This window comes from Schistocerca gregaria, chromosome X, assembly GCF_023897955.1.
Source record: "Schistocerca gregaria isolate iqSchGreg1 chromosome X, iqSchGreg1.2, whole genome shotgun sequence".
NCBI classification, from domain to species: Eukaryota; Metazoa; Arthropoda; class Insecta; order Orthoptera; family Acrididae; genus Schistocerca; species Schistocerca gregaria.
Window position 1 is genome coordinate 125,984,698 of NC_064931.1, and position 26,375 is coordinate 126,011,072.

The window sequence follows — 26,375 nt, forward strand, 5'->3', positions numbered from 1 at the left end:
TTTCGTTGCGATGGGATCTCATGAAATTTCAATCACCAGTTTTCTCCTCCGATTGCGAAAACATTCTGTTGTCAGCCATCTACATAGGGAGTAACGATCATCATGATAAAATTAGAGAAATCAGGGCTCGCACGGAAAACTTTAAGTGCTCTTTTTCCCGCGAGCCGTTCTACAGTGGAACGGTAGAGAGACAGCATGAAGGTGGTTCATTGAACCCTCTGCGAGGCATTTTATTGTGAATAGCAAAGTAATCATGTATATGTAGATGTAGACCTCCCTTTTTGGGAATTGGTGTGACTTCAGCAATTTTCCAGTCTTTATGCAGGAATCTTTCTGTGAGCGAGCTGTTGTATATAATTGCTAAATATGGAGCTGTCGTATCAGCATACTCTGAGAGGGACGTGACTGGTATACAATCTGGACCGGAAGCCTTGCTTTTATTAAGCGATTTAAGCCGCTTTGCGACACCGAGGATATCTATTTCTATGTTTCTCATCTTGGCAGTTGTTCATGATTGGAATTCAGGAATATTTACGTCGTCTTTTTTGGCGAAGGAGTGTCACTGGTTTGAGCATTCCAGATTCCGGTTCGTTTCTCTTTGAACGCCCCTTATAATAATGATGTTGGCGTTAGATGTTACTGCCTTCATCCCTCCTGAAAATTACGTAGAGAGGTAGGCGCCCAGTGGTGTTTTGCTCTCGAGCCGTCGCTAAGGTCTTGACCTGGACACGCCGCGGCAGCCACGGGGTCGCGGTTACGGCGAATGCGCATGGCTGCCCTTCCGCGCAGTTCGATCGGCACCTGCCAGCAGCTAGGCAAATGAAGCGCGCCAAATAGCTGGAGCGCGTCGCGCACTAACGTCAACCCACTGAGTCGGGACGCAGATGGCCGTCTTCCTTTGTTCTAGCGCGAACCCGCTCAGCCGCAGCAGCACTGCATTTGCGCCTTCTCTGACAGGCTGCAAGAGTCAGAGACGTCTGACTATGGAAATGTGGAAAATTCGAAAGACGAAGACTGGAGAGATGGCAGCAAGAAACTTGTAAAGACGGTAGCTCACCGTCTAACCGGAGCTCGAGCGTGACGCCCTGCGGTTTCCTGACGGCTGGCGTGATCGATGTGCTCGGAAGAATTCAGTATCGATTAGCGAGGTCAATGTCACGCGCCAACTGCCTAAGAACGTTTCTGTCAGAACAGCGTCTTAGATGTACTGCTGTTTCAATAGTTCCTCAGCCCCTTGAATCAACATATTCGTGTACAGATGTACTCCGCAACGCACTGTACGTTGCTTGGCGTAGGATACTTTGTATTAGAAAGAAAGCAACAGAAGATATGGTAAATGATATTTTCCAAAGAATTATTAAGTGTTTCTCAGAAAACGACTCTCCCTAAATTTCGCTAAAACACGCAACATTCAGTTCTGTACAACAAATAGAATCATACCAACAATTAATGTAGCACAAGAGCAAAGTCCAAAAATTGGGTGGAATAGTCCACATTTTTGGGTTTAGATACTGGAGAGAACTTGAAACCCGCCAGTGTAGCCGAGAGGGATAACGCGCTGCTTTCTGGACTAAGGTAGGCGCGCCGGCCTGGAATCGAATCCGCCTGGCGGATTAATGACGAGGGCCGGTGTGCCGGCCAGCCTGGATGTGGTTTTTAGGCGGTTTTCCACATCCTGCTACGTGAATACCGGGCTGGTCTCCACGTTCCGCCTCAGTTGCACGACCCGCAGACATCTGAACACGCTCGCACTATTCCATTAATTACACTCGACGCAGACAATAGGGGTACACTAATTCCGTCTCGGGGGGTATGGGGTGGCGACAGGAAGGGCGTACAGCCACCCCTTTCCACTAACCTTGCCACATCCGTTCCTAACAATGCAGACCCTGCGTCAACACAAGACATGGTACCAGTGAAAGAAGACGGTAAATGACAGCATCATCTGAAAACAATCTAAGACGGCTACTGAGATTGTCTCCTACGTCGTTAATCAGTAACAATAGAGAGCCTATAACACTTCCGTGGAGAACGCATCTTCTTCCTGTCGGTTAAATTTCGCGTCTGTACCACGTCATCTTCGTGGTGTAGCAATTTTAATTGCCAGTTGTGTAATTCGGTAATTTTCATACGCAAAGTGTTAACCAAACAGTGCAGCTAGGAAGAGGCACCTTAAAAGCGCCATGCAACTGTTTAGACGGTAGTGCCATTGTAGAATATTGCTCCGCCGTTAGGAGTTCTTATCGAGTAGACAGTGACGAATTCAGGAATGAGTTACTAGGATCGTAATAGTCGGGTCGGTCCATACACAGTGGTAACAGAAATGTCCGGAGAACTCGAATGGGCGTCCCTGGGAGAAATGCGACGTTATTCTCGCGACACTGTGCTGGGTAAATTATTGGTAAACTGAAATGAGGAAGAGTGAGCGTTAAATTCGTTGCACCAACGTATTTCTCGCGCAGGGATTGAAATAATAAGACAAAAGACATTAAGGTACGTGCAGAGGAATATAGATAGATAGTCGTTTTTCCCCCGCTCAGTTCGAGAATGGAGTAAGACAGAAAATAGCTAGTTAATTTGTCAGATGTTCCATGTATCATTTTAGCGATTCTTTTACCGAAATGATGTGCAGCGCGTGAGTTTACAGGCTATGTATACATGATAATTGTTAACCTTAATCAACACATTACTACTTTTAGTGCTATTCATGCAAGTAAACTTAAGTTTTTTCTGGCGTCCAATTTTTAAGTAGAAATTCATCAATGGAACAACAGGAGCTGTCCAGGAGAAATGATTTTAACTTGGATTTAAAACCTGCTTCACTTTCTGTAACACATTTTATGTTACTGGGCAAATAATCAAAACTTTTTGTTGCTGCATATTGACCTCATTTCAGAACCACTGACATCTTTAACAATGGATAATAAAGGTCACTTTCCCTCTAGTGTTGTAGGTGTCTACATCACTGTTCTTTACAAATCTTGATGGATTATTTATGACGAGTTTCATTCGCGAATAGATGTATTGTGGCGCAGCAGTTAAAATTTTTATCTCTTTGAAGAGGTGCCTACCTATACGACGTCCCTGGTGAACACCACATATTATTCTTACTGTTTGCCTTTGAGCAGTCAGTACATTCTTTCTGTGTGATGATGAGCAACCCCAGAAAATTATCCTGTACGACATTATTGAGTGGAAATATGCAAAATATGTCAGGAGGTTGATACGCTTGTTTCCAAGATTAGCAATTGTACGAGGAGCAAAAGCAGATGGACTTAACTGTTTGAGAAGATCAGTAATATGCTCTTCCAGTTCAAGTTTTGAATGGCGGGTTCAAGTTTTCTCAAGTACCTAAACCCAAAAATGTGGACCATTCCACCCTATTTTCTGACTTTGCTCTTGTGCTACATTAATTGTTGGTATCATTCAAGTGAGTACAAAAAGAAATCCGCCAAATTTCGATTTCGCGATAAGTCAAACAAATCTGAAGGCTGTAAATCCAACTAAATACTTAGGGATTACAATTACAAATTGCCTGAATTGGAACTATAACATAGATAATGTTGTGGGTAGAGCTAACCAAAGACTGCTGTACATTGGCAGAACATTTAGAAAGTGCAACAGGTTTACTAAAGAGACTGCTTGCACCACGCTTGTCCGCCCTATTCTGGAGTATTGCTGTGCGGTGTGGGATCCTCATCAGATGGGACTGACGGCCGACAACGAAAAAGTACAAAGAAGGGCAGCTCATTTTGTTTTATCGCTAAGTAGGGGACATAGTGCCACAGACATGACACGTGAATTGGAGTGGTAATCATTAAAACAAAGGCGTTTTTCGTTGCGACGGGATCTTCTCATGAAAATTCGATCACCAGTCTTCTCCTCCAATTGCGAAAACATTCTGTTGGCATCCACCTACATTGGGAGAAATGATCATCACGATAAAATAAGAGAAATAAGGCCTCACATGGAAAAAATTAAGCGCTCTTTTTCGCACACGGCGTTCGATAGTGGAACGGTAGAGAGACAGCTTGAAGGTGGTTCATTAAACCCTCTGCCAGACACGTTATTGTGAATAGCAGAGTAATATATTGTCCCATAAGATTTCACACACACACACACACACACACACACACACACACACACTACTTGATATACACTTTGAGCAGCCATGAACTGGATGCGGTGAGCCCGTTCTGCGCTCAGCGTAGTCATCAGATATGATACCAATTGACTTCTGCTGCTGGGTTCATCTAAAGGACCAACCGAGTTTGTTAGCCTGCAGACGAAACTTGGGCGTATCTGATTGCTATGATTGTTACGGGCACTGAAACTATACACCAGCGTTTGCAATAATCGATCATATGGTGTTGTACAATCTGTAGTGATCATAAAGTTCGAAATTATAAACAACGGGTTTAAAAGAATGAGTTCTACAAAATAACATGACATCTACCGAGCAGTAGTGCATCATAAGTGTATGTACGAGTGGCATTCAATAAATAATGCAACACCATTTTTGCTACTCCATTTTCGGTTGAAAAAAACACGTGTTTGTTGAGGGACATGATGAAATACTCCTGTTTAAACCTCTGTAGTTTCATGAAGTTCCAGAAGATGGCTATGCCGTATGAAGCCTTAAAAATGACGTCTGTAATAGAGGTGCATTCCAGAGAGTTGTCATTGAGTTTCTTTTGGTGGAAAACCAGAACATCGCAGATATTCATAGGCGCCTGCAGAAAGGAAACCTGACAGTGAACAAAAGCACGATGAGTCGTAGGAGGAGGAGTCTATCATCCTCGCAACAAGGCCGCAAAAAAACTACCCGAGCCGGCTGCGGTGGCCGTGCGGTTCTGGCGCTGCAGTCCGGAACCGCGGGACTGCTACGGTCGCAGGTTCGAATCCTGCCTCGGGCATGGATGTGTGTGATGTCCTTAGGTTAGTTAGGATTAAGTAGTTCTAAGTTCTAGGAGACTTATGGACTCACATGTTGAGTCCCATAGTGCTCAGAGCCATTTGAACCAAACCTACCCGATGTCGATCGTTAGATCGCAATCAAAGACCTCGCCGCGCAACTGGACGTCTCTGTTGGTAGAACTGATACACTCCATCAGTTCGGACACTCAAAGGCGTTTACCCTCTGCCTGCCTAGAAGTCTAACAGAAGACCATAAAGAGCAACAAAGGATAGACTGTGCGTAGTTGGTTGCGCGTTACGAGACTGATCGTCATAATTTTTTGTCTGACATCGTTACTGGCAATTTAACATGAGTTCATCAGTTAGAACCGGAAAGAAAACGGCAATCCGCCACACCACCTCTCCCCCGAAGAAAAAGTTCATAGCAGCACTCTCAGCGGGTAAAATAATGGCGACAGTCCTCTGGGACTCTGAAGGGGTTGATCTGTTTGATTTACTACTTCCTTCTGCAACGATCAAATCTGAAATGTATTATTCTATCCTCAGCAAATGTAAGAAACGACTTCCGCGTATTCGTGATCACAAAAATAAAAATGGTTCAAATGGCTCTGTGCTCTATGGAACTTAACATCTAAGGTCATCAGTCCCCTAGAACTTAGAACTACTTAAATCTAACTAACCTAAGGACATCACACACATCCATGCCCGAAGCAGGATTCGATCCTGCGACCGTAGCCGTCGCGCGGTTCCAGACTGAAGCGCTTAGAACCGCTCGGCCACACCGGCCGGCCGATCACAAATACCAACGAACTTCTCGCTGTCCATGGCAACAAAAGGCCGCACACAAGCCTGCGCAACCGACAGGAGCTCTCAAAACTTCATTGGACTGTCCTTTCTCAACCAGCCTACAGCCCAGATCTCGCACCTTCCGACTTCCATCTGTCGGGCCCAATGAGGGACGCACTCCGCGGGAAGCAGTATGTTGATGACTGGGAGATTATTGATGCATCGATGCATCATGACGTTTGCTGCAACGTCGACCAGTAGAAGGGTACTATGACATTACGAAGACCCTCCCGGTAAGGTGGCGTAAGGCCGTCGCATTGAACAGAGATTATGTTGAATAATTGGGTCTTGTGGCCAAAACAGGGAGATATAATATACACTGCTGACCATTAAAATTGCTACACCACGAAGATGACGTGCTACAGACGCAAAATTTAACCGACAAGAAGAAGATGCTGCGATACGCAAATGATTAGCTTCTCAGAACATTTACACAAGGTTGGCGCCGGTGGCGACACCTCCAACGTGCTGACATGAGGAAAGGTTCCAACCGATTTCTCATACACAAACAGCAGTTGACCGGCGTTGCCTGGTGAAACGTTGTTGTGATGCCTCGTGTAAGGAGCAGAAATGCGTACCATCACGTTTCCGACTTTGATAAAGGTCGGATTGTAGTATATCGCGATTGCCTGCAGGGCTGTCCATAAATCCGTAAGAGTAAGAGGGGATGAAAATCTCTTCTGAACAGCACTTTTCAAGGTATCCCAGGTATACTCAATAAGGTTCACGTCTGGGGAGTATGGTGGCCAGCGGAAGTGTTTAGTTAGCTTGTTAGTTGCGTGTTCCATTGATCAGTCGCACGGTACGGTAGCCGTTATGATATGGATCTTGTCGAGTGCACATGAAATGCGCTACGAAGCAAGATTTTTTTAATACAGAGTAAAAGATTAATATTTCTATTATTTACCCCATTCCCTTAAATGGCACAAAATGCATATACTATATTTATAGCTTTATTTATTCCTATTCAAGTATACATCTGTGGTATAGAAGGAGTTGTCAAGGAGATATGATTTGAATTTATTACTATTACTGCTATTACTACTGCCTGTCGAAAATTTTTATAGCAGCATACTTTACCCCTTTCTGTGCCCAAGATAGGTTAAGTAAAGTATAGTGTAAGTCTTTCTTTTTTCTCGTATTATAATCATGAATGTCACTGTTGTTTTTAAAATGGTCCATGTTGTTGAGATCTAATTTCATTAGTGAGTAAATGTACATTGAGGCTGTTGTAAGAATTCCCAATCTTTTAAAAAGATGCCTACAAGACGTGCGACTATGACATAGTGTGTTGGAGCGACTCTGTAGCAATTCTGGACTGTGGGGTTTCGCATTGTCCTGTTGAAATTGCCTAGGTCCCTCGGAATGCACAATGGACACGAATGGACGCAGGTGATCAGACAGGATGCTTACGTACGCGCCACCTGTCAGAGCCTTATCTAGACGTATCAAGGGTCCCATATCATTCCAAATGCACACGCTCCACACCATTACGGAGCCTCCACTAGTTTGAACAGTCACCTTTTGATATGCAGGGTCCGTGGATTCATGAGGATGTTTCCATACCAGTGCACGTCCATCCGCTCTATACAATTTGAAACGAGACTCGTCCGACCAGGCAACATGATTCCAGTCATCAACAGTCCAATGTCAGTGTTGACGGGCCCAGACGAGGTGTAATTCTTTGTGTCGTGCAATCATCAAGGGTACACGAGTGGGCCTTCGACTCTGAAAGCCCATATCGATGATATTTTGTTGAATAATTCGCACGCTGACACTTGTTGATGGCCCAGCACTGAAACCTGCAGAAATCTGCACTTCTGTGGCGTTGAACGACTCTCTTCATTCGTCACCGGTCCCCTTATAGCAGGATATTTTTTCGGCTGCAGCGATGTCGAAGATTTGATGTTTCACCGGATTCCTGATATTCACGGTACATTCGTGAAACGGTCGTACGGGAAAATCCCCACTTCATCGCAACTTCTGAGATGCTGTGTCCCAACGCTCGTGCGCCGGTTACAATAACACATTCAAACTCACTTAAATCTTGATAACCTGCCATTGTAGCAGCAGTAACCATTCTAACAACTGGGCCCGACACTTGTCTTATATAGGCGTTGCCGACTGAAGCGCCGTATTCTACCTGTTTAGATATCTCTGTATTTGAATACGCATACCTATACCAATTTCTTTGGCGCTGCAGTGTACTTGTTGATATGAGTGCGTGGTGAGGCGTTTTGGCAGTATATGACGTGAGGAGTGCTGTGCGCTGTGTGCGCAAGCCGGCGGGTCCTGGCACGTAGAGAAGGCTGGTGGCGGCCCCTCGCAAACCGGAAGAGGCCGCTACATTTCCACTCCGGCGCCCCCGGGCATGGCCTTGCCGAACGGTCTGCAGCTCCCGCCAGGAAGTTTGCCCTTCCCTGGGCACGCACCAGCTCCTGCTTCCAAGCCTTCTTCTTTCCATGTACCGGTACGCTACTGGCCATTAAAATTCCTACACCACGAAGATGACATGCTACAGACGCGAAATTTAACCGACAGGAAGAGGATGCTGTGATATGCAAATGATTAGCTTTTCAGAGCATTCACACGAGGTTGGTGCCGGTTGCGATACCTACAACGTGCTGACATGAGGAAAGTTTCCAACCGATTTCCCATACACAAACAGCAGTTGATCGGCGTTACCTGGTCAAAAGTTGTTGTGATGCCTCGTGTAAGGAGGAGAAATGCGTACCATCACGTTTCCGACTTTGATAAAGGTCGGATTGTAGCCTATTGCGATTGCGATTTATCGTATCGCGACATTGCTGTTCGCGTTGTCAAGATCCAATGACTGTTAGAAGAATATGGAATCGGTGGGTTCAGGAGGGTAATACGGAACGCCTTGCTAGATCCCAACGGCCTTCTATCACTAGCAGTCGAGATGACAGGCATCTTATCCGCATGGCTCTAACGGATCGTGCAGCCACGTCTCGATCCCTGAGTCAACAGATGGGGACGTTTGCGAGACAACAACCATCTGCACGAACAGTTCAACGACGTTTGCAGCAGCATGGACTATCAATTCGGAGACCATGTTTGGGGTTACCCTTGACGCTGCTTCACAGACAGGAGCTCCTGCGATGGTGTACTCAACGACAAACCTGGGGCCACGAATGGCAAAACGTCATTTTTTGGATGAATCCAGGTTCTGTTTACAGCATCATGATGGTCGCATCCGTGTTTGGCGACATCGTGGTGGACGCACATTGGAAACGTGTATTCGTCATCGCCATACTGTCGTATCACCTGATGTGATGGCATGGGGTGCCATTGGTTGCACGTCTCGGCCACCTCTTGTTCGCACTGACGACACTTTGAACAGTCGACGTTACATTTCAGATGTGTTACGACCGGTGGCTCTACCCTTCATTCGATCCCTGCGAAACCCTACGTTTCAGGAGGATAATGCACGACCGCATGTTGCAGCTCCTGTATGGGCCTTTCTGGATACAGAAAATGTTCGACTGCTGCCCTGGCCAGCACATTCTCCAGATCTCTTACCAACTAGAAACGTCTGGTCAATGGTGGCCGAGCACATGGCTCGTCACAATACGCCGGTCACTACTCTTGATGAACTGTGGTATCGTGTTGAAGCTACATGGGCAGCTGTACCCGTACATGGAATCCAAGCTCTGTTTCACTCAATGCCAGGCGTATCAAGGTCGTTATTACGGCCAGGGGTGGTTGTTCTGGGTACTGATTTCTCAGGATCTATGCACCCAAATTGCGTGAAAATGTAATCATATGTCAGTTTTAGTATAATATATTTGTCCAATGAATACCCGTTTATCATACGCATTTCATCTTGGTGTAGCAATTTTAATGGCCAGTAGTGTACTTCATCTCCGTGCAATATGAATATGGAATACGAGGCTTGTAATGCCAACACAAGCGTCTCACTGCAGGCTGTTTACTGATCGGAGGCTCCTCGCGTGATGACGTATGATAATACTAAACAGTGACCAGCCAGTACATATAGCTAACTGCTTAATAGCTACCATCGAAATTGAGGCGGCAACGGAGGTAATGCATCAGCTTGCAACAGCAGGGTCGTACATCCGATTTCCGAAGGCTATAGTTCATACATTAATTAATATTGGTTGGTTGTTTGATTTGTGAGAAGGCACCAAACAGCAAGGTCATCGGTCCCATCGGATTAGGGAAGAATGGGGAAGGAAGTCGGCCGTGCCTCTCCAAAGGAACCATCGCGTCATTTGCCTGATGCCATCAAGGGAAATCGCAGAATCAGGATGGTCGGACGTAGGTTTGAACCGTTGTCCTCCCGAAAGCGAGCCCAGTATGCTAACCACTGCCCCTCTTCGTCTGGTGTTAATTAAGCTACAAACTTAGGGTACTTTATAACTTGCGCATAAGAATACGAAGATTTTGTTTTCAAAAGAACCATCCGACTTTACTTGGAAACATCTTTTACGTACACACACGTACAACCTTGTGGGTCTTTCTACAATTACATTTACGATCAATGTTTTCATTTACCTTTCACAAACGTTGAATTCGTCATCCGCGTGTAACGTGAAACGCGGCGGTTTCATTTGCACAAAACTACCTAGCTTTACTGCAGACATCCTACTTTCATTACTGCAAAATTGGACATATTTTTACCACAAAATATTAGGAATCACTACCGCAAATATAAAGTGTACAATAACTTACATTTAAAACTCGCAGTGAGGCACATTGCTTGTCCCAGTAAAGTATTTGTCCTACAGTGGAATAGGCTGGAACCAATGTGTAATTGTTTTTACGTACGCCAGTAACGATAATTCACCACATTCATATTTGTCCCACAGTTCAGTAGCAAAGCAATGATCTTCACGTTCATGTCTATTTATTTTTCTCTTATAATGCACTGAGTTTAAAGACTGATGATTCTTACTTTGCAGTTGCATTGAAGCTTCTACAAACTCGTGGGTAGAAGGATGGCGTTTGTAAATTTTTTCTTTTAAATCTCGATGAAACGACTCCGCAGCATTCGTAGTTCTGACTTCATCTCATTGAGGAATGGTATACTCAGGACGAAGCCCAAATTCGACTACCTGTCGTCACCATCCCTAACTTTAATGATAAATGTCTTCCATCTGCTGTGCAAGATGTATGAGCCAGACGAAATATCCTCAGAGTCCAAGAAAAATATAGTAATTCCAATTCCAAAGGATGCAAGTGCTGACATGTGACAGTATTACCGAACTATCACTTCAGTAAGTCATGGTTGCAAAATACTAACATCAATTCCTTGAAGATGAATGGAAAAACTGGTAGAAGCCGACCTCAAGGAAGATCAGTTGGGTTTCCGAGGAAATGTAGGAACACGTGAGGCAACACTGACCCTACGAATTCTCTTAGAAGATAGGTAAGGGAAAGGTAAAACTACATTTATAGCATTCGTAGACTTCGAGAAAGCTTTTGACAATGTTGACTGGTATGCTCTCTTTGAAATTGGGAAGACAGCAGGGTAAAATACAGGGAGCGAAAGATTATTTACAACTTGTACAGTAACCACACGGAAGTTATGAGTCGAGGGGCATGAAAGGCAAGCAGTGGTTGAGAAGGGAGTGGGACAGGGTTGTAGCCTATCGCCAACGTTATTCAGTCTGCACACTGAGCAAGCAGTAAAGAAACTGAAGAAAAATTTAGAGTATAAACTACAGTTCGAAGAAAGAAATAAAAACTTTGAGGTTTACCGGTGACATTGTAATTATGTCAGAGACGGCAAAAGACTTGGAAGAGCAGTTAAACAGAATGGACAATGTCTTGAAAGGACGGCGTAAGATGAATATCAACAAAAGTGAAACAAGGATAATGGAATGTAGTCGAATTAAATCAGATGATGCTTAGGAAATCAGATTAGGAAAACAGACATTTAAGCATTGGATAAGTTTTGCTATTTGGGCAGCAAAATAACTAATGGTGGCCAAAGTAGAGAAGATATAAAATGTAGGCTGGTAATGGCAAGAAAAGTGTTTCTCAACAAGAGCAGTTTGTTAACATCGCAGGAAGTCTTTTTTGAAAGTATTCGTATGGTGTGTAGCCATGTATAGAAGTGAAACATGGACGATAAACTATTTAAACAGAAAGAGAATACAAGTTTTTGAAATGTGGTGCTACAGAAGAACTCTGAAGATTAGATGGGTAGATAACCTAATTAATGGGGAGGTGCTGAACAGAATTGGGGAGAAAAGAAATTTGTTGCGCACCTGACTGGGAGAAGAGGTAGATTGATAGGACACATTCTAAGGTATCAAGGGATCACCACTTTAGTGCTAGAGGGAAGTGTGTGTGTGTGTGTGTGTGGGAGGGGGGTGAGGAGGGGGAGGAGGTAGAAATAGTAGAGGGAGACCGAGAAATGAATACAGTAAGCAGATTCAGAAAGATATAGGTTGCAGTAATTATTCGGAGATGATGAGACTTGCACAGGATACAGTATAATGGAGTGCTGCTTCAAAGCAGTCTTAGGACTGAAAACACCAACGTCAACAACACTTTCTGGGCCGCCATATGAACTGCAACTTCAAAAACTAAGATTTTATGTATGCAACGTGTAAAGCTTATTAGTGTTTTGGTGAAACGTAAAATGTCCTATCTTCTAATACAGTACGTATACTACTCCACAGAAGTGGTCGATTTTAATCAAAAGTAAAAAATATTGTATTATTTTCCAGCTAGATTTGTTAAAATATGTAAACTGTTTAACTTCTATAATGCCTCCTTTGCAGTACGAGGATGAATGGAGATCTGTTTCCTTCGGGCTCTATACAACGGTCAACGAAAATAAGAGGCTCCTTTTTCTGTATTTCGTAACTAGCTGACACAGATAATTCTGCTTGCATTGTTTTACTAAAGTGTTAAGTTAGCTCTTCGCACGCTTTTCTTTTGCAGTGATTCAATAAGCCTAGAGCTCTTATTTTCATGATCATGAGTGTCTCTTAAATACACTATTTGGAACCGAGTGACTGCTACGGTCGCAGGTTCGAATCCTGCCTCGGACATGGATGTGTGTGATGTCCTTAGGTTAGTTAGGTTTAATTAGTTCTAAGTTCTAGGCGACTGATGACCTGAGAAGTTAAGTCGCATAGTGCTCAGAGCCATTTGAACCATTGAAATACACTATTTCACTCATTTCACTCAAGTTGCAACACATTTCTGATCTGTGCACCTCAATGAAATGTCAGCCGTCCTCATTTTATACTGCTTTCTGCATTAAAACGGTCCTTAATAATACATTTCACGATTTGTAGTAGATTTTATGAAATCCATTCTTTACACGCTTAAATCGACGAGAAAAGGATAAATGAACTTCGTTGTCGCTGTCGAGACTTCGTTCCCACTGCCTACGTAAAGCAGTTAACTTCCAACTCTGCTCTGGAGGATACCAAACACAGCACAGAACTCTACATACAGTCTTTTACCGTGTGTAGCTCCATTTACAGTAACTTTCGCTTGTGGCCATATAGACGACACACAGTCTTAGATCTAGCGCCATCTACAAGTAGCTGTACTTATGTACGTAGATGGGACAGAGTAAGTGCGAAGTTGCAAAACTTACGTAGTATATAATTAGGAATTTAATTTAGCGATATTTAAAATTTATCTTTTGCGGCAATGAAAATTAATATTTGCAGAATTTCTTTTACGCTCTTGCGCCCTGGCTGTCCAGCCAACAAACGTGCAGAGGATAGCTAAACGCGTCCCATATTTTTGTGAATACTCGTATGTCTGTAGTTACTGCTCTGAATCGTCGCAGTCCAGCCTAATTTTTTGGAAGGGTAGGCACACAGACGGAGTCTTTCACACACATCCACAAAAAAATCACGTACAGTGAGGCATGGCGACAATGTGAGGCCAATGGCGCACTGCGAGATCAGTGCGCTCCTTACGGCCGATCAATAGTCGAGGCAGCTCATGGGTAAGCATTGCTCGTACATTCAAGTGCCTAGTGCCAGCGCAGTAGTTAGCCTGTTCGAAAAATGAAACGACTGGCATGTTCTCGCAATTATTGTACCAGCTAAATCTCCAACATATCTGGGTACGTTATCCTGTAACCATCTTTTCCGCAAAAAGGAATGGGCCGTAAATCGTTTCTCGAGGAACGGCGCAAAACACGTGAAGCTTTGAAGAATCACACTCTTGCTTGACAACGGTATGTAATGGCTAAGTTCCGTTGTGACAGTCCGCTTTTTCACTAGAATTTAGCATCATTACAAGCACTAAAAGTGAGAGGAAAATATTATTTTTCTTCTCCATGACCAGAATGAACTCACAAAACTCTATGTTGCCTAAGTTGACTGTCGCCACTATGGAAAGCTTGTAGCAATTGATTCCTGTACGATTAGAAACATAAACGTCCTCGGAAAACCTGGCAGATAGACCCACGAAGGCCGGCCTGTGTGGCCGTGCGGTTCTAGGCGCGTCAGTCTGGAAGCGCATGACCGCTACGGTCGCACGTTCGACTCCTGCCTCGGGCATGGATGTGTGTGATGTCCTTAGGTTAGTTAGATTTAAGTAGTTCTACGTTCTAGGGGACTGATGACCACAGATGTTGAGTCCCATAGTGCTCAGAGCCATTTGAACCATTTAGACCCACGAAGAATGGTTCAGTCTTGGCTGACAACACGATTAGACTTCCGTGGGCTATGTACAAAGCTCCGTCGAATGCGTTCTGCGTCCTGAACGAACACATTGGTGCGACCTGTGATTTCCCCTTACATAAACAACCAGTGTTGTGAAACAGATGGAGCCATCGTCGAATGCTTTGAGCTGTAAGAGGAGCATTTTTTATATTTATTTATTTATCTTGAGCTTTGAAGTGCCAAACACCTGAGGCCAAACCACTTACACTTTAGACTTAACTCATCCCCTATAGTTATAACTGAACAGTACCTGTTGAAATGGAGAACTAAAAACACCTTTTGATGCTGTGTTATCGCAATCTCGACTCGATGGACACTGGCTATTGAGCAAGAGAGCGAACGAGCTAACCAGGGAGGTCTCTACTGACAACTTACAAACGGCACCAAGGTACACTTACAGTTTCGACGCGTAAGTTAAAAGTCACCTAAAGTTCATATCTTAATTCACTTAGAAAAATTAATCTGGTAAAATCGGATGAACAGTTTTGAAACACAATGAATTTCACAGGCAACAGGATAGCGAATCCTTAACAACAACTATGTGTGAGCCTACTCCTGGGAAATACTCGACTCTCCTCGATACTAACAACACTTGGCATCAGTGTTATCAGAGTAGCTCCACAGTGTCGTAAATCAGAGCTCGTGGTTTGAGTTCTGCCTCAGGAAGTGACTAGGTATTCCATGCGTCATTACTGTGTGCCTTATGAAGACATTAGAATTCCATTCATACAGCACACTGTGTTCGAATTTAATGTGTTATGTGCATACTGTAATGTAATTCATATAAGATCTACAACTTTGGTTCCGCCGTTTTTTCTCGAAGTTCTATTTTTTATTGTGAAAAACTTTTAAAAACTTTACAATCCAAAGTACTGGCTATCGTTGGCCACTACTTTCTTTTAAATATCGGGTAGCATACGAATCCTGCGGCGGAAGTACTGTGCGTCTTTTGATAAATTCTATGAATCGATCCAATTTTGTACTTGTTCATATGACCGAAGGTGCTGGCCAAGCAGGCCGTGTGCCGCTGATCGAATAAGATGGTAGTCAGAGGGAGCAATATCTGGAGAATACGGAGGGTGGGGTAGGACTTCCAATTTCACGTTCCCAAGTGTGTTCTGACGGGTTTTGGGATGTGGGGTCGAGAAATGTCCTGCTGCAAAATCACCTTTTCATATCTAACGCTGTATTGCGGCCGTTTATCTTGGTGCTCGGTCAAACGCATGATCTGCTTTCGATAACGATCTCCAGTGATCGTTTCTCTCTTCCACCGCCATACCGGTCTTAAACGTCAAAATATCCTTCCTTGAAGCGTTGAAACCATTCTCTGCACGTTCTTTCACTAAGAAGAGCTTCACCATATGTCTTACCCAGCATTTCATGAGCCTCAACAGCACATTTCTTCACGTTAAAGCAGAAAATTAAAAGTTCCCGCAAATGACGAGAACTGCGCTGGTAAGCTGACATTTTTAATCCAGAATAACTTTATGATGTAATCACAAATCGACTAATATTCTGATGGCGTTATGTTTAGAAATGCCAAGTTTATTGTATAACACTTAGGACCTACCACCTGCACCACAACTTGCCGCTACAGCCATCTATTCCTAAACAGTGGAACCAAAGTTGTTGACCTGATACAATACATTTATTCGAACTTCGATTGTTGAAGGCTAATTGAATGAATGACGACAAATTTAAGAAAAAATATTGTTACTACAACTTTCGTTTTTCACGCTATTGGAATCCGATCACCTGCAAAACAAGCTGTACTAGACAGACAATACTAAGAAACCAGAGATGCGAAAATAGCTGCGTATCTGTACATTGATTTTGTCCGTTCATTAGAATCCTGTACAAGAAGCAGAGAATACTCTCAAAAGGAAAGGTTTCACTTTAACATCGCGTCGACATCGAGATAACTGGAGTTGGAACACATGTTGGGAATGGACGAGAATGAGAAAGGAAACTGCTGAGATCATGTTTTGTTATTCGCCTGACATAATTCAAGGAGATTTAAGTCAGGATAGGATTGGAACGAGGCTTCTCCAAAAGAACCACCCGGCGACTTACACAATGTGAACCCTACACTGGTACTATTCTGAAGAGCTAGTAAAATTATATACAGTTATCTTTTTAAGACATATTACTACTTAAAATCTTAACTTTTACTTGTGCTACTCTTGCGTTCTTTATTAACATTATCACTAACAATTTCAAAAATTACTGTAGTGATCAGTTAGCCATCTGATGATGACATTAATTGCCGAAACTAGCAGTGGTAATATTAATTAAAAAAACACTATTGTGACTGAAAAATAGAAGTGAATACTCAAAGCAACTGTCAAATGTTAAAGCTTTGGCCTTTCGATAGAAAATGTAAATAAAATCTTATTTTCTTACAGTATTTTGTCTAGGTCATCTACGATTCCTAAAATCTGTTCCCCGTTGTTGACCACTGCCCAGCGATTGAAGTCTCTAAGATCAACACTACAGCCCTGAACATCGCATGCGGACTGGATGTCATTGCTGCTGAAAGCTGTGTCACTACATTTTTCATCTGTTGCATTTTCTTCAATAGGACACTTGTTCTAGCAATACATAATAGTGGTTACACTAATGCATTGTCACGCCAGGTTTATTGAATAAGCAATGGTCTCCAGATTTACAGATTTCAAGAACATTTCACCATCTGAATTTACTATTGCAATGGGCAGTTTACGGAAATAATGAGCCTCAAATACTCGTATGATCTCCTAATCCAGTGGCTGAATTAATGCTGTTGTGTCTCAGATAAAAATAGTTTTTTTTAATTGTTCCGCATTCTGAATGGAATGCACCAGTATGTGGGTGAGCTGGGAGGTGGACAAGGATGAGCAGAGCTTCTTTTCCCAGTTTAAAACATCGCATGTGCTTTCTTACTGGCTGAACAAACGCTTCTTGCAACCACTTTTTTGAAGATGACAGATTTCATAGTCATTCTTTGAATGCATGTAAGTGGACTGTAATGATGGCATACGCATTTCCACGTTTAAACGATCCCGGGCTATTACTTTTACCAATACAAAGAGATTATAATGAAATGAACATCCCTAGCTGCATACAGGCGTTGATATAAGTCAACGGGGACAGTTGAAAATGTGTGCCCCGGCCTGGACTCGAACCCGGGATCTCCTGCTTACATGGCAGACACACTGTCCATCTCAGCCACCGAGGACACAGAGGATAGTGCGACTGCAGGGACTTATCTCTGGCACGCCTCTCGTAAGACCCACATTCGCAACTTATTGCCCCGTACTATATTCATAGTGCCCCTGCCCATTACACTCATTACTCGCTGCTTTACTGCCGATTCCCGTGAGAGTTCGGGCACTGTTTGTGCATCCGTACAGAAGAAGATGGTCAATGGCAGCTGAGCTAACTATATATATATATATATATATATATATATATATATATATATATATATATATATATATATATATATATATGAAGATGGTATCTGTTCTTTCGGAAATGTCCGAAAGAACAGTTACCATCTTCATATCTACAATATAAAGACGTTTGAGGTTTTGACTACCCGATTTATTTGTAACAAAGAGGAGGATGATTCTCTATTTCTTCATTTTCCATCCCGTTTTATTTCATGAACTTTTTACGTCGAGAGTTTTGGTTGGAAGCAGCTGACTTTAAAGAGCCGTTATATTACCGTTATAGATGATCCAGTCATACTAATGTGACCATTGCCTATGTTCGACATCTACGTGCAATGACCCCTCACAGACGGCATGTGGCAGCACTGGCAGTGGACAGTATATAAAATGTGTCGAGGGGGACGCGGAAAAGAGTGCAGTCGTTGTCGTAATGCAAAAACGAAGCGATTTACTTGACTTCCAAAAGGGCACGCTCATTGGCTTTCGGACCAACGGTGGAAGCATTTTCGAAACGGCTAAGTTTGTGAACTATTCGTGTGCCGCCGTGATTAAAGTATACAGTGTACTGCAAAATGGTGCTATCCAAAATCGGCACCGAGTATGTCGTGGTGTACCATGGACCATAAATAACAGAGGTGAACGACGGCTGCGCAGATGTGTACGGGAGAATAGACGTGCAACTGTTGAGCAACTGACCGCTCAGATGAACTAAGGGGCTACCAACAATATCTCCTCAACCACGGTTCACTGAACGTGGCGGCGTATGGGTCTCCGCAGCAGACGCCTGGTTCGTACACCCAACCTGGCAGCTGTCCATCGGCGACGAAGGCTGGAATTTGTACGCAGTTACCCCCAGTGGACGGTCACTGAATGGCGGCAGGCTGCCTTTTCAGATGAATCACGTCCTACACGTGTACGACGTGAAACGTCTGAAAGCAAACACCATGCAATAATTGTTGGTAGGGTCCAGAAATTTTTCGTCGCGTACTGTGTCTTGTCTTGTCATTCTGAAAGACACAATGGATCATCAGAAGTATGCATCTGTCCTTGGAGACCGTGTCCACCACTACATGCCGTTTTTGTTCGGCACCATAGCATCTGCCAGAGGGACATTGCAACGCACTGTACGTGCTTGGTTCGAAGATCACCAGGATGAGTTTACCCTACTCCTCTGGCCACCAAGCTCCCCGGCTTTAAACACAATCGAGAATCCGTGGCACCACCCCGATAGTGCCATGGATCCTCAACCGAGAAACCTATCGCAGTTGGCCACGGTGCTAAAGTCCGGCACCTTTGCACAGCCTTGTTGACTCTCTCTGCACATCGTGTAGCGATGCGCGCTGCCAAAGGTTGTTATAAAGGCTTTTGACAGGTGGCCACGTTAAAGTGACTCGACAGTGTACATTCGATGATTATTGAAGTTTCCATCTTTCAGAAAACTGAAGCGGATTCACTGTCGGAAGTCCTCGCGTCTTCTTCGATGCTCGTTTGGATAAATCCATGGCAACGTTTTCAGTTTGAGAAACATTCGTCGGAAACAACAGCCTTTGTTGACATAACCATCAAAGTGAAATTTTGCAGCTAGGGTTTTAATAATTAGACTGGAAAGTGGCACATCTTCACTTTGCTTTATTAAAAACCACCTACAAAGACATTCGTCAGGTTCACTGTCTTTGATTATTTCCGTCCATTTTCTATCCATTTTCACATCACTTTTAACTGTGTTTACAAATCTTTTAAGTTTATTCTATTCTGGGTAACCATCCCCTGATCATTTCTTCAGATACACCACATACACTTTCTTAAGTTGCTTTTATATCATCATTCTTCACACAATCAAAAATCTTTGGTTTATCACTCACAGAATATGCTTTTCGTTTCTGCAACATTGTAACCACCACACGGAAATATAGACTCTCAATTGGTTCAAATGGTTCTGAGCACTATTGGACTTAACTTCTGAGGTCATCAGTCCCCTAGAACTTAGAACTACTTAAGCCTAACTAACCTAAGGACATCACACACATCCACGCCCGAGGCAGGATTCGAACCTGCGACCGTAGCAGTCGCGCGGTTCCGGACTGAAGCAGACTCTCGATTAATAATACATGATGCACATTGTGGTTGTGCTCATTCAGACTATTGTCAATTTAACTTCGTCACAATGTCAACCGCGACACAGGTATTCAGGATTCTATCAAATGGTTCAAATTGCTCTGAGCACTATGCGACTTAACATCTGAGGTCATCAGTCCCCTAGAACTTAGAACTACTTAAAATTAACTAACCTAAGGACATTACACACATCCATGCCCGAGGCAGGATTCGAACCTGCTAACGTAGTCGTCGCGTGGTTCCAGACTGAATGGCCTAGAACCACTCGGTCACAGCGGTCGGCAGGATTCTGTCCAACGACATTACAGATATAATGATAATAAGACAAACCCAACATTGAACATTTTAACCATATCCCTTTCGACTACTGTTCTCAAGCCTTGATGGATACAGGTGTAAATGATACCTCAGAAACGCAATATGCAGACAGTAGTAAGATCATTACACCGCGTTATATCCAAATCTGTGGTATATCGTGTTTTACGTACTAAATTCTTGTATTTCTGTTCCAGAGCCTATGGATATGTCAAAATGGAGAGAAACGAATGTGCTTTGGTTCGAATTCAATGATTTTGGAGTCTACGGCTAGAGGTATAAAACGCACTGTTAATCCGTTTTGAGAAGGTTCATACAAAGGAAAGATCACAGATTCGATTTTAAAATCCAGAAAATGTTTGTGTGAAACACTTAAGAAAATTTGACCCTTGATAAGTGGACCGAGTTATTTGATCGTTTATGCCAGCTGCATCATAATATACTGCTTTTCATTCCTTCTCCAACTGTCTCGTAGCTGTCGATATAATGCACTCCGTACCTGTCTCCTACAGCAGCTGAAAAGGAGGAGGGAGAAATGAGCCAGGCAATGCTGGAGTCCAATAACGGAAATATCGACCTCATCTAAGTATTTCTTTCCTTATAGGTTTGGGTGTATTCCAAAGTGTTTTCTCATTTCTCCCTTAATTAATAGCCGAGAGAAATCAAGAAACACAACAGTAGGCCCAGTAGCTTTACACGATGGATAGGGACGCGCCACTAACATTTTTTGACAACTACAGTGAAAAATTGCCATTTCTGTCGGATGGTAAAGTCAAGGATGGAAATATCACAACGGACTAGCTAATTTTCTTATGCAGAATCAGTGAAAACGAAGACCCATATTCGTCAATTAAATGTTGGAATCCCCCACTGATTTTCCTGTGTCGACGAGTGTTACACAAATGTGTTGCTGTAGTTTGTAAAAGATTCGTTTTTCAACCGATTAACTGGAGAGTGGAGAGTCTTTTTCCATATGTGGACTCTCATACATTTCCTGTCCTCATCAGAAGATCGTCTCACCATTTGTAGCGTTACTAGCCATCACGCCATGAGACATTGCGGAGAGGATTAGGCCTTCGGACACAACTCTGGCTCACCGTCTGGTAATCAAGTATGTCACATCTTTACCTCCACTTGCAGACAAAATCTTGCTGATTATAATCCTTCCACCACCGGTATTGGAATCATCTCTATCCGGATAGAGTGCCGTCACACTGGCCTATGTTATCGATCTGGGATACGAAAGCTAGTTTTATGTCTGTTATGAGAGCTTATCCAGCGTAGTGTTATTTTTGTGCCGTATGGAATAAAGGAATCTTCTCGTCTTGAAAAGAACAGACGTGTCGCCGACTTTAATGTCATCTGACCGACACATCTCACTTTAATTATCTTACGCCATCCTTACGCAATATGCTGCGAAGAGATGCCGATTCATAGTTTCACCTTAAATAATGTCACCATCCAGGATAAAATGAATCAAAATAAGGAAGAAAAACAGCGAGAATTTCAGAAACTAATCATTTCTTTCAGTTATGTTCAGCGCACTTCTTTTGTTTTAATCCTTATGCATTGTTCAAATAATCGCACGTAGCAGGTACTACAGTAAGAAAAATCATAAGGGCCAAGAAGTGGTACCCAGGGTGAACCAGTGCTACGCAAGTCCTTAAAAGGAAACGTCTAAAATACAATTCTGAGCGTATACTTTTCAGTCAATTAGAAAATGCCGAAACGGAACAAGAGTAATACTGACTGGAGTGACAGTAAATTTACAGAAAAGAAAGACTTATCGTTCGAAACTCTGCACTTGATCATTGTATGAGAAATACTGAAATTTAAATAACAAAATATAAGTAGTAATCCGGGTCGTATATAGGACACTAAGCTATCAATACAGGAACCTAGGGACAAGTGCAAAGTGGAGAAGATTTGACTTCACCTGGGCAGATACTGCAATACAGTGGAGATGTAGCAACAGAAGCCTGAAGGGAATCCTCCAGAAATATGTGCAGTCGTACAGCGTAACTATGGCGGCTTAATTAGCCAGATCCGAGCTTATATCAAGACTTCCCAACACTCGCTCTGCTCGCACGTCATGTGAGACTGGGGCAGGAACAAAGGTATACCAAGCACCCTCCGCCACACACTGTAAGGTGACTTGCAGAGTATAGATGTAGATGTAGAAGGCATTAAAAAGATTGGGAGAAAGACGCTCGAAATCTTATTTTCTCTTCTTTTCTTCCAGCTGAACCCTGACCATTGATGGTAAGGAGTTAGAGTAACTTCGTTATTTTCGCAATACTGCAAAATACCCAAACAGAGATATTTCCTCCCTCAGACTACTGCAGATTTTCCTCAAGACTTTCCCGGAGCCTACCATAAGCTGCTGTAATGTGACTGCTTTTCTCTCCATTCATAAAGTATAAGATATTAAGCGAAACATGTAATATTCTATTACAACGAGGCTGCTGACATGGGTTGTAGTAACAATCGGGACTCACAAGGTCACACCTGCGTCGCTGATTAACAGTGAAATGCTTTACATGCTACACAGGCTTCTTCTAATTTTTATGCTGTAATTCAGCCGACAGCGTATTCTCTACTGGCAAATTAAACTAACTACTTTATCCTGGCGTTAATGGTACGAGAACAACTCTCGTTTGTGCGGTCAGATCTCAGAGCAGATGGGAAATATATTTCACCAAAATACCACTTTGTCATGAACTGCCAGTTGCTCTCCTGAACTGAGGTGGTCCATGGCGAAATAATGTGCTTTTTGGAAACCGAGATCTGGCTCTGCGTCTTGGAATTACTGTGTCACTCATTACTTCTTCTTCCTATTTGTTCCTTTTACTTCGTTTGTGATTAAATTTGCCTCGCTTATACATACGTTTGAGTCTCGCAAGTATAGAGCGCACACACAGAAACGACTCATTCAAAAATGATGCACATATCTGAGACGAAACTCGAACTCTCGATCTTCCTTTCAAAAAGCAGAGACGATACCCCAACACCATGGAAGCTTGCAGGTATATGCTGCGATCAATTCTTAAGTAGATCGAGGGATGCTACAGTGATTAAGACATACGACTAGTAATCTTATTCGGAAAGAAAAGGGCTACAAATTGCTGTCTAAAAATCCTGGATCCTTTTTTTAGTAAATCGCTTGAGGTGAATTTTGAAATGGTCTCTTGTATAGTACCACTGCCAATTCTTGGCTTCATCATTGGCCAGTTAAGTAGGTACTCTGTCTCTAATTACTTCGACGTCTACTTGACATTAAATTTTAACCTTACTATTTTATTTGTTGGAAGGTAGCTCCCGTTGAGTTAGCTAAAAGACATGATAAATTTAGTTTGACTAAAAGAAAAACATTGATCTATGTGATCGTAAGAAAAAATCGCGACGTGAATTAAATGACAGTGATAGATATACATCGAATCACGAGCTGTTTTCACAATTCCAGCAAAAGCGCGTACTTCACACCCTCGCGATTTTATGCCTGTATTTAAAAGCAGAATAGAAATTACCCCTATCCACTTAATATTTCGCCGGCCGGAGTAGCCGTGCGGTTCTAGGCGCTACAGTCTGGAGCCGAGCGACCGCTACGGTCGCAGGTTCGAATCCTGCCTCGGGCATGGATGTGTGTGATGTCCTTAGGTTAGTTAGGTTTAATTAGTTCTAAGTTCTAGGCGACTGATGACCTCAGACGTTAAGTCGCATAGTGCTCAGAGCCATTTGAACCATTTCAGCCACTTAATATTTCAGGGCAATCTATCACGTTTTTAAAATTTCACATTCAATTCTTCACTTACTATTGTTGTTGCAACACAACAATGACGTACATCATTCACACACGAAAAAGCGCAAGGCGTTCAGAAACGAGATTTATTGAAGGTATGATCGCTCTCTCATGGTTCAGTCTCACTACAAATCTTCACTTGCAGATCCAAAGACAATCCAAGGCAAGTCTGTATACAACAATGACGTACATCATTCACACACGAAAAAGCGCAAGGCGTTCAGAAACGAGATTTATTGAAGGTATGATCGCTCTCTCATGGTTCAGTCTCACTACAAATCTTCACTTGCAGATCGAAAGACAATCCAAAACAAGTCTGTATAATTACTTGTGCTAAATTTTAGTTTACCCACTGATGTTCGGCAAACGTGCGACGTTTGCTGGTATAGTTTTGACCAAATATAGAAGGAAGTGACGCACTCCACTGGTAACGAACGACATAAATAGTATTTTATATATAAACCACGATATAAACATACACCACATGTCGTAGCGGCTTCCAGTTGGTGCAACATAAACGTTTGCGGGTATAGCGCTACTGATGAATTGAAAATTTAACATCTAACATCTTGTATACTAAGGCACATTGTCTGAGAAAATGTGTACCAGTCGCCTGGTGCTCTGTACACCTTCTAAATGGCATGCAGAGTTCTCCATAGGAACAGTTTGAGACAACACATCGTGAATTCATCTCAGTCCAAAAAAGAGTATCTTGCAATGCAACGTATATCTAGTTTGTCCGCGACTACGTAACTGACGCGATCCACGTTTTAAAAAATTGAAAGGAAAGAGAGAAATCCAAGATTAATTATAGAAAATATTGCCGAGGTAAATTTATATAGTTAGTGACGGAGTCGTTTGTTAGAGTATTAGAAGGTTACACTTATCTGTGAGCAAGTATGAGTTATTGCTTGTAACAGGAAATGGTACGATATAAAAGATCCCTTCAGCCTACAAATATCCATGGACGCAACCTTAAACTTATTGAGAAAGGAAAGGTTAATGTTGAAACAAGCACACTCAGCACACAACAGATGTGAATCGCTTCTAAATCATATTCAGAAAGTCAGAATTATCACGGATTACAAAAATAAAAATATTGAAAAAGGGCTGATGGTAAAAAAAAAAAAAGAATGATGCCTGAATGCCTGAGAGAAGAATTGAGTAATAGGGGAGTTGCGGCGTACACTTTTTCGGAAAGTACAAGAATAGAAGATTGCATATTACTTACATGGTCCATCTACGAAGAGTCAGCATCTTTGAATGGTTCTCCGTAGATGTTCTGAGAAACGACACAACTCGAGCCAACAGCTGTGCGCGACGCAGGAAGAGAAGGCGCGATGTCCCCAACAATGAGTCGACTAGTAGCGTTGAGCGTGCTACGAAACCATCTTCCGAGCAACTCCCGTGAGGAAAGCGAGCACACTGACAGCGCCAGCCGCCCCCGCGCCACAGCTTTTCATGTAACAGTCTCGCGCCGTCCATTGGCCGCGGCGAAGGCCCGGGGGACGCCAGAGCCAACCGCGCCGCTGTCTTGCCCCCTACCACAGGACCTTGGTTGTTCGCCGCTGCAAAGAATAGTTTCACGCAACGCTGCTCAACTGCAAAAGCAGATCTGCATCGCATTCTTCAATAATGCCTTCTGAATCCGACGTGCGAACGTGGAAACGCCAACCGAATACGAATACCCCTAATTGTTTAAAGCTCACGGTTCGATGGTCGTGATCTTTCAACCGCACAAAAATAGTAAGAAAGCGTAATGAGAATTATTTAGATGTCTCTCTCTCTCTCTCTCTCTCTCTCTCTCTCTCTGAACTGCTACTCTTTTTTAACAGTCCGAAGATTGGTTTGACGTAGTTATCTACGCTATTCTAACCTGTCCAAACCTTTTCATTTCCTAATAACTAGTGCATCTTACACCCTACTGAGTCTGCTTACTGTATTCATCTAATTGTCTCCCTCTACAATTTTTATCCCCCCCCCTCCCCCACCACGTCCTTCCAGTACTAAATTGGTGGCAGCTTGATATCTAGTTACGTGATCTACGCACCGAATCTTCAGCTTTCTTCTGTAACACCACACTTCAAAAGCTTCTATTGTCTCCTTGTCCAACCTGTTAATCATCCACGTTTCACATCCATACATGGCTACACTACATACAAATACTTTCAGAAAAAGACTTCCTAACGCTTAGATCTATATTCGATGTTAATAAATTTCTTTTCTTCAGAAACGCTTTTGCCGGCCGGTGTGGCCGAG

The 26,375-nt window shown here is 43.0% G+C and overlaps 1 protein-coding gene across 1 annotated transcript in view; it reads right to left on the bottom strand.

The window, feature by feature from the left end:
* The window catches only part of LOC126297840 (cuticlin-5), a 260,742-nt gene extending 235,211 nt beyond the window's left edge, over nt 1–25,531 (bottom strand). The window contains exon 1 of the mRNA XM_049989092.1: nt 25,348–25,531. Within this exon, the coding sequence (XP_049845049.1) occupies nt 25,348–25,373 (26 nt within the window). The 5' untranslated portion in view covers nt 25,374–25,531. The remainder of the gene's footprint in view (nt 1–25,347) is intronic.
* Between the last annotated feature and the right edge of the window lie 844 nt (nt 25,532–26,375).